The 9,428-nt window shown below is 32.4% G+C and overlaps 1 protein-coding gene and 1 long non-coding RNA gene across 2 annotated transcripts; both read left to right on the plus strand.

Moving 5' to 3' along the window:
* The first annotated feature begins 2,267 nt into the window (after positions 1-2,267).
* On the plus strand, positions 2,268-5,287 carry LOC131940993 (MAU2 chromatid cohesion factor homolog). Its single transcript, XM_059299938.1, has 7 exons — positions 2,268-2,539; positions 3,757-3,774; positions 3,950-4,018; positions 4,235-4,330; positions 4,444-4,566; positions 4,856-5,011; positions 5,252-5,287. The coding sequence occupies exons 1-7, from the start codon at positions 2,303-2,305 to the stop codon at positions 5,285-5,287; spliced, it is 735 nt and encodes a 244-aa protein (XP_059155921.1). The 5' UTR covers positions 2,268-2,302.
* A 1,127-nt stretch (positions 5,288-6,414) lies between these two features.
* On the plus strand, positions 6,415-9,216 carry LOC131941007 (uncharacterized). The gene is made up of 4 exons (XR_009386605.1): positions 6,415-6,652; positions 7,462-8,071; positions 8,259-8,367; positions 9,138-9,216. It is a non-coding gene; the product is annotated as an uncharacterized LOC131941007 (long non-coding RNA).
* The last annotated feature ends 212 nt before the right edge of the window (positions 9,217-9,428 follow it).

A 9,428-nucleotide genomic window follows, 5' to 3' on the forward strand; every position in this document is an offset into this window, starting at 1 on the left:
TTTGGCCCATATCTCGGCAACCAGACAACTTAGCGACTTGAAACATTTACCAATCGATTCCTGCCATAATTTAGAACAATATTGCCGAAGAAAGTTTTCAAAAATATCCTTTCGTTCGGTCACAAAAAATTAATTTCTTCTAGATCTAATTTGTATTGGCTAAGATTACTAAGAATATACAAATATAGCACACCGGCTGAGGCAGTCGCTAGTGAGAGGTAACGTCTACACACGCTGCCATTGGCCAGACTCGCGCAGATCTCGCGAGGGGCGGGAACTAGCTCTGCTCGTGTGGTTTAAACTGAGCATCGTGTAGGAGTTTATATTTATAGGATGATTTACTTATTAACATAAGGAAATTGCGCTTAAATTGTCACTAGACTTTTTATTAACTTGTTTTTAATCTGAGAAAGGGCTTGTATTAAAAACTTCGTTTCTGCAGAATTGCCAGGGACCGGTACAAAACTTTTTTTCACTCTGAAAGAAACAGTTCACAGAAGCGAAAAATTCACAGAAACCAGTAGAAAGAAATCGACGTTTAAAAAAAGAAACTGCAAGTGGAGGTGGTAGGCTGAGGTGTAACGTCATTTGGGGGGAGGGGGGCTATGTGTGACGATGTGCGTTTTTTTTTTGGGGGGGGGGGGATCGGCAAAAAGTGTCACGTTACTAATGGATGGCTCGCTATTTCACTGAATCACTTGCCAATTAGGGGTCATCCATTTATGACGTCCATACCAATTTACTATTTCAATAACATGTGTTGTGTACCTATGTATTGATATACGGCTTTGATATTTTCATATAGATTGAATATTTTCGATGTTTATTAGTAGGCCTAATATTAAAACTATTTTTTTCTCAAGGATTTTCCCCATTATCAACCTACTTGATTGGCATGTGGGGGGGGGGGGGGGGTGCTAACAGTAGCATTCTCTGTACCCGTTGCATGTATTTTAATGTTTAATACTAGCATTTAGACCTATAAGATTAATAAGTCGCAAGACCTACTCGTGTTCATGGCTCCCATTTCTGTTTACTTAATCGCTCGCTTTCCAAAGTGGTACTATTATTTTTATTAGAGTTCGTCCATAAATTACTTTAACTCCGGATGGGCTGGAGGAGGATTTCAGAAAGTGTAACAAATAGCTATGCAATAATGTTAGAAACAGAATTTAACACTTTGCTGTACATAGGTATTTTTCTTTATAATTTCAATAAAAATCAATCTAGTTCCACCCAACATTGACCATGCTCACTAAATATTTTAGGAAAAAAAAAACCCTGTTAGGAGAGAAGTGGTAGGCTGAGGTGTGACCTCATTTTAGGTTCTGGGTCTTGGTTTTTAGTGAAGAATAGTGACGTTGGGGAAGGAGGGAAGGTAAAAGTCGTTAAAAATAAGTACGTTGCATGGTATGGATGACCGCCCCCCCCCCCCCCAGTGTAGGTATAAATTCAGTGCTTTGTTTACACACTGCACTGTCATCTTAATTTCACTTTTTAAATGCGGGATAGAAGTTTTGTTTGTTATAAATTGAAAGCACTTCGATATAAATTCAATATGTGGACTTTTCCACGAGGGCTCGAACCCCCCTCCCGCCCCCAGTCCACACGCGTTCTCAAAAGTCGATTCCCCCCCCCCCCAACCTCCCGATCCCTCCCTCTATGTGGGCGTCATAAATGGATGACCCCTTATATTAATTAACTGACTACAGCTATCGCTTTATTTTTTGAAGCACAAATAAATTTAATTTATTGTCGGATTAGAAGGTCCATGGCCTTCCCTCCGACCCTCCCCCACCCTGTGTGGTTTGGCTGCACGATAGTTCCGCCTCTAAAGACATTATAGGGCTTGTAAGTAGGTCACCAACTTCTTATCATACTAGCCAGCTAGTATTTTTCAAACCAATTAAGAATATGTTTATTAAATCGGTAAAAAAAGAAATAAAGTTACTTACGCTATTGTTAGGTTATTTAAAATCGTAAAAACTGATAATTATACTTTGATAATTCACCAGACCCTGGCTAACGAGATTTCAAATTTTAAGTAAGAGTAGCAAAGAGACTTACAAGCCCTATAGGTATAGGCCTACTCATCCTTTCGACTAGTTTTTATTCCAGTATATTTATTTAACATAAAAAATACATGATTGGAAATGAAATGCAAACTGTTTATTAAATACTCTTCTATAGACTCTTCAAATAAAAATAAATAAAACAGCGTATCGAGTAATCGTATCGACAAATACTGCTACAATACATCTCTATCGATACAAGTATCGTCCATTTATACACAACAAAAAAGATGGCGTCTACTGCTGCCGCAGGCGAACAGCCATGGTACGTCTCGCTTTTGGGACTCGCAGAACATTTTAGAACATCAAATCCTCCAAATATCAGATTATGCATTCATTGCTTACAGTCTATTTTCAAATTTAATCCTCCACCTCACATAGAAGCTCGTACTCATCTGCAGCTAGGAAATATTCTCTTGACTCACGCAAAAAACTCAGACATCGCAAGAACTCATTTAGAACAAGCGGTAAATTTTTATGTTTGTTCTGTTTGTGTACAGTTATGACCTTAGAATTAGATCTAATATTCATTTATTGTTAAATAAGCTATCTTATTCAATTTTATGCGAAGCGGCAGGAGTATAGATCTAGATTTCCTGATATAATTCTGCACTTCACAACACTACTAAAAACTTAATCTTTGAATTTGAATATTTAGAAATTTTCTAAACTAAAAAAAAAAATGTAAAATTTTAAAATTGTTGGAGATCTAGATCTAGATCTAGTCTAGATTAGGCCTAGATTCCAGTAAAGCACTGTTTGCAAACAGACACATTTTCTGAAAACGAAATCATAAGGAAGTGTTTATAAATGAACATAATGACAAAAGTTGTGGTTCAGCATTAAAACTTCCCGATGATTGCTTATACCAGTGTCTGACAATCAATGTGTTCATCCGGCCAATGGTCTGCAGGTGTATGCATTGTAATTGTTTATTTGTTTTTATGTCAGCACTCCCATACTCTGTATTTCTGAGATTCTATAATCTACTGTCATGAAATGAGTAGGCTAGAGTAGTAGAGTTAGATATAGAAATAGAATAGATAGATCTGGAGCTATCTATCTTGATTGGGTAAAATTATGAAGAGGATGATTTAAGAAGGCTATTCCATTATGCATTATAAATTTATACTTATTGTTATACATTACATATTTATACAGAGTCAGTCAGACCAGAGAATAATCTTAAGGGAGAGATGAAATATTGTTTAACTCATGAACACTTTTATAATATACTATCATTAAAACAGAGTATTGAAATTTGTTTTACTAGCGTCTGATACTGAGTTCACTATCTACATAAATTAACCCATAAGGCTTTTTTTAAATTTAAAAAGTAATTGTTATTGAATGTCGGCCTTACCAAACATGTATTTCTATATTCACCTCTTAGTGAGGATTTTTTTTTTAAACAAGCCTCTTTCATTACAAAGTAATAGCTTCAGATATAGCAATTTAAAAGCAGGTTTTTCTCATTAAGTTGATCCTGTAGGTTGTGCTTCTTTTTAAAAAAAACGGTATAACCAGTAGTTATAAATTAACATACTCAGAAAAAATTAATAATTACTTTTATTACTTTAAAAAAAATTAAGTTTATAGATTTTTATGTGCTTATATAAGGGTAATTGAATCATTTTGAATACTATTTATGGTTATTTCTTAATCAATATTTTTTTAATTTCAGTGGACGATTTCATCAACAGTATCCTTTGTTCTATGCAAAAATATTTGCTGAACACAAAAGCTATTGATAAAACTCAAGTTTTTTATTTCTTTGAAGAATACAGATTCAATATAATTGACATTATTAAGAATTGATACATAAGTCTAAATGATGCTGTTTTTTTATGCTTAATTTTTCTTTAACACATGCAAAGATTCCTCATATAGACGATGTTCGATTTGAATCAGCTAGTGTACTTGCCCAATTTTATACAGAAAAACAGGTAAAAGAATATGAAATCTCTAGTCAGTTTCTGTTTTAGTACTTGAAATGGTTTAGCAATATTACATTAGCATTTTTATAATTATTTGCCTGTAAATAATTTAAGTAGAATCAGACGGACAGTTGATCTAATGAGATTGATGAAAACATCACATTGAATTTTTAAAATTGTTTTAACTATTACTGTCATTTGCATTTAATTTGTACAATTTTTCAGAACATGTCTCACAATGCAAAACCAATACTACTCAAAGGTATTGATTTGTCTCAGCAATCACCATACTGGCATTGCCGTTTGTTATTTCAGCTTGCAGTAAGTTCTACAGAATTTTTTTTTACTTATTTTCGAAGTCTAAAATATTAATCCATAGATTAACTATTAACAATAGATGTTGAATTTATTTTTCCCTTACTATCTTTCCTCAGCAACTTCACACAGCAGAAAAAGATTGGGTAGCAGCTATGAACATAATGGGGATAGGTGCTGATTATGCTCTTAATGTCAGATCGGAGTATACTCGACTCCTGTTTATGTTGAGCAGAGGCATGGTACGAGAAATTCTAAATTTGCCATTGCATTTATTTTAAAACCCCTTTTTTTTAATCAAACCACCATCCTAAAAGATTTTTACTTTTTCGTGAATTTTATTAAACTGACTTTATTTTGGATTGGGTATTCCCGATGTATGAAGGAGGTACCATTAACTTCAAATTCCCAAAATGGGCATTAAATGTATGCAATGTACACTTTTCATTTCAATGATATATGTTATTAGTTATACATTGTAATAATTAAAAAGTTGTAAGTTGTGTATTGAGCTGTATTATTTTTTTCTAGATTGGACTAATAAGTAAAAATATACCATGTGTGAATGATGCAATGACCCAAGCTGGTCAGTTAATAGAATCCTTCTCAGGCAGCCCTCTACACAAAGAATATTTGAAGGTGTTTTTCTTAGTACTTCAAGTTTGTCATTATTTGATGGCTGGACAGGTAAGCAATCTAGCATTACTATTTTATTTCTTAAAAGGATATCAATGTAGAGGCCAGCTCAATCTTTTAACATTTCTCTGTGATATAATAATGGTCATCATTAGTATTCATTATTTTTCTTAATTGATATCAAGTGATTCGTAACAGTTAAATCTCAAAATGCTGAAAATAAAAAGTATAATCTAATGATTGACCAAATGGATTATTTCTTACTTTAAAGAGTTCACATGTTTGATTCAGGTTAAAAGTGTGAAGCCAGTTTTGAAACTTTCTTAGTAGATATTTCAAGGACTCCAGGTTCTTCTTCTTTATTTTCACAAACTTCTTTACTACCAGGACTTTTTTCATCAACAGAATCTTTAGTAATTTCAGGGACAGATAATGCATTTTTTGTTTCTTTTATAGATACATTTAAAACATCTTTCATGGCATCATCTTTATCATGTTTAATTTCAGAATCATCTAAAGGCTTTTCTTTTTCCATTCCAGTAGTTATTTTATCTTCTTCAGAAGTTTTATCCCTCAGTTCTTTGTCAAGCTTCAGCCTGAAAAAGATTGGGGTTTTTTTTTTTAAATAAAAAAAAACAGCTGCATGAATTTAAAACATTTAATTAAATACACAATTATTATAGTTTTTTAAGTTACTAAACAAAACAAAAATTCTAGGTAATGTTAAAAATAACTCACTTTTTACTTTTGTTAAAGTCTGTTTCAGATTCAGTTGCTTCAAATAGACGCTTCTTGTCAGTGTTCTCCATATCAGACATTTCTGTTGATTAAAGTGAAAATTTAAATATATATTTGGCTATTAGTAGCCCAAGTGTTGTAAAGAAATGATAAAGACCAATAAAATATATAATATTAAAAGAATGTGACACTAATAAATGGAACTGAGATCAATGAACAAACCGCTCTGTAGCAATTACATAGATGTTTTATTTACTCTACTGTCTACACCTAAAGTAAGTAGAAACATCTTTATTTAAGAAAAAGATCAGGCTTGAAAATGAAACTAATTAAAATTAGTTATTTATCATCAGGCCACTATGTCAAACTAAAATGAACAGTTGGCCTATAGGGTATAGGCCTTTGTCATATGTATAGGGCCTATATACAAAAATTATGGAGTAAGCCTATTTTTCCTACACTGTCAAAAATGGATTTTCCTGAAATATTGTCATTTGTCTTCTTAATAGTTGTATGGGCAGGTTCAGTCTCTGTTTAGTTTTAGTACTTTACTAGAGATAGACTAAGTATTAAGTAAGTAGTCAGTAGAAGAATAGGCCTAACTCAACTGATTTCTTTTTTATTATGATATGGCCTATGGCTGAGTGATATGGATAGCCTAGTTGTTAGGCCTAGTAATTATAAATTATACTTATTATTAGCGTGTATTACGGCATCGTAATTTCTAAGGGCAACCATTTTGGAAATGGCGCTGACTTCCCTTTTCGCTTTTTGTCCCAGGCTTCCGTCACCGCTGCGCGTGAGTCTAAAAATAGACTAACGGCTTGTTCCAACCGGCATTTCGTTGACGCTCTCTGCCTTTCGGGTTTACTTGACATATTGGAAAATTTTTTGGCGGACGATATTTATTAATTTAGTTTTTCTTTCTTCGGAATATTGCTGTCAAAAATAGAGGTAATTTCATCACTTTTTTTCTATTTGAATTAGATTCCAGTTCTTTTTAAAATTTTGGTAGTTCGACAGAGTTTTGCAAATTTTCTTTAAATTAAGTCTGAAAACGGCTAATTTCCCACCAACAAGTCGTTTAAATGTACCTGCAAAGTCTGAATCGATAGCTTTGTAGCCGCCATTATTTTAAAAAGATTTTAAAAATATTGTATATTTAATAAGTTTTTTAAAAATAGCATTATTAAAAAAAACTATTTTACGAAAAAAAGTAATAAGGTTTAATAGTGTCATTAGGTAGATTTAGATCTAGATCTAGATTTAGATCTAGCTAGACTAGACCTAGAATTTCTAGAAATTCTAGTCTAGATCCAGATTATATTATCTAGAAATCTAAATCCAGATCTAGATCTAGAGATTCTATCATTCTAGTCTAGAGTCTAGTCTAGATTCTTAGAATTAGATCTAGATCTAGATCTAGTTCTAGAATCTAGATTAGATCCAGATGATCGTCAAGCTAGACTCTAGACTAGATCACTAGGAGAGGCTAGATCACTATCACTCACTAGATCTAGATCAAGAATCTAGATTCTAGATCAATTTATGAAACCTAGAATCTCTAGATTTAATAATAGATCTAGATTCTAGATGATGTAGATTTATTCTATACATATTCTATAGTATAGTACAATTAAGTGTATAAGGCATAAGCCTAATCTAAATTATTTTAGAAGATCTAGATCTAGATCTCTATTAAAAAATTAATCTAATTTTCTAGATATAGACTCTAGAATCTCTAATCTACTTTTTTTTTTCAGTCTGTGGTCTTGCAGCTCTTTGATAGAAATCTGAGTGAGAAATCATTCAGCCATCGGAATCACGGTTAGATCTTTCTGATAAGTGACAGTACTTTAAGTGATCATAATTATTTACCTAATTATTAATTATAGACTACTTTTAATTATAGATCTACCTATTTAGTGTTAAGTAATTAAATGTAGATCTAGTTCTAACTTACTTCTACTCTAAACTCTAAACAATAGTAACTTTTTACTAGACTCACAATTTTAAAAACAAATGGTTTTTTTGTGTGTGAAATAAACCTAGTAGGCCTAGTCTATTTATTTTAAAATAAACTTTATGCCTAGATATCAATATCTAAATTTTCCAAATGCATTTTCAGAAGTTCGAATGAGGAGATGGAGATGGCTGGGCCATGTCCTACGCATGAGCAAAAGATGACTCCCCCAACATGGCACTGGAAAACGAAAGAGGGGAAGACCACTGGGAACATGGAGGAGAGAGATGGAAGAAGAAGTGCAAGCTGCTGGCAAGACCTGGCATGAACTAAAGTGGCTCGCCCAGGACAGAGTGGAATGGCAGGGATTTGTTGCTGCCCTATACTCCACAGGGAGTGATGAGGATTAAGTAAGTAATTTGTAATAGACTACTAATGTAACAGACTTTTTTCTAACACTAATTGTTTATTTTAGTATACTAAGTCATGACTTGATTCATCAACTTACAGCTATAAAATACAGTTGCACAGAACTTCCTTTATAATTCATATTTTTCTACAATAAGTAAACTAAGAAAAGATACTAAATCATTGCAGAGAAAGCAGACACAGATCCAGTGTTGGAAGAGGAAGTATTTTATATAAAAGAAAAAAAAACAACAGATGTCAAAGCAGGTATTGGCTGGTGCAGAAACAGCATGAAAGGGTAAGTTATTGATGATTTCAAACATAAAATATGCTAAATTGCAGGTTAGGTTTCAAAGAACAACTGGACATCTTCAGCAAGAGAATTGAGAACCAAGATTGATAGTATTAAATGGGAGATGGATTTGCTGACAATGACAGTATTGAAGGAGATAGATGATGCTTTACGAGGAGAAAGGGTCAAGATCTCAGTAAAGAATGACATTGTTCATGCAGAGAATCTCAAACTGATTGAGGAGTTTGACAGGGTCATCGACACAAACCAGTTACAGCACAAAATAGACACAGGCATTCAATCTCGAATAAAGCAGATGAAGAAAAAGTTGGAAGCTATAAACGCAGAGATACTGAAAATTCCATCTATGATGTGTTGTCTGGATCGAATGTCTCAGTAAACCATCCCCTATTTCGTGGTGTTGACAGAAGTGGAAACCCTCTTTGTCAATGCTGTTAATCCTTGGACAGCATGATTATTAAAAATTTGAGCTTTAAAAAATAATTAATGTTTCATTTTAAATTTGCTTTGTTCCTTTGTTATATATTTTTATGTTTACAGTTACATGCAATGATTGCAATATTTATGTCTTTACAATATGTATATAATTTCTATTTTTTCAAAAGTGCGCTAAATTTTTTGTTAAAAAATAAAGGTTGGTATGTAATGACATGGTATTATGTTTTTAATCTTTTTTTTTATATTTTACTTATGGTATTCTAATTTGATACTCAGTATAGTGTAAACAAATCAAATAACTTTTTTTTTCTTTGCAGATTTTTGTATCTTTTCTGGACTGATGACTTTCATTCAACCTGATCATTTTTTAATTTGCATCAACTAAAACATGTTATAATAGTTATATAAATCACTTTGTTGTACTCACACCTTAAACTTAAACCCATTATTACTTTGTACTTTTCATTGATAATTGAAATTTATATAATTGCATCTAAATCTAATAAATAAATATTTTTTGGAAAGCAAACCATTTTGGTTCTTTTTATTTTTATCTTTTGTTTTAATTTGAAACCAGGTCTTGTATAAGAAATTATACTGGTGGATCT

Source organism: Physella acuta, unplaced genomic scaffold (assembly GCF_028476545.2).
Source record: "Physella acuta isolate Inbredline_101_S28 unplaced genomic scaffold, ASM2847654v3 ptg000339l, whole genome shotgun sequence".
Lineage (NCBI taxonomy): Eukaryota > Metazoa > Mollusca > Gastropoda > Physidae > Physella > Physella acuta.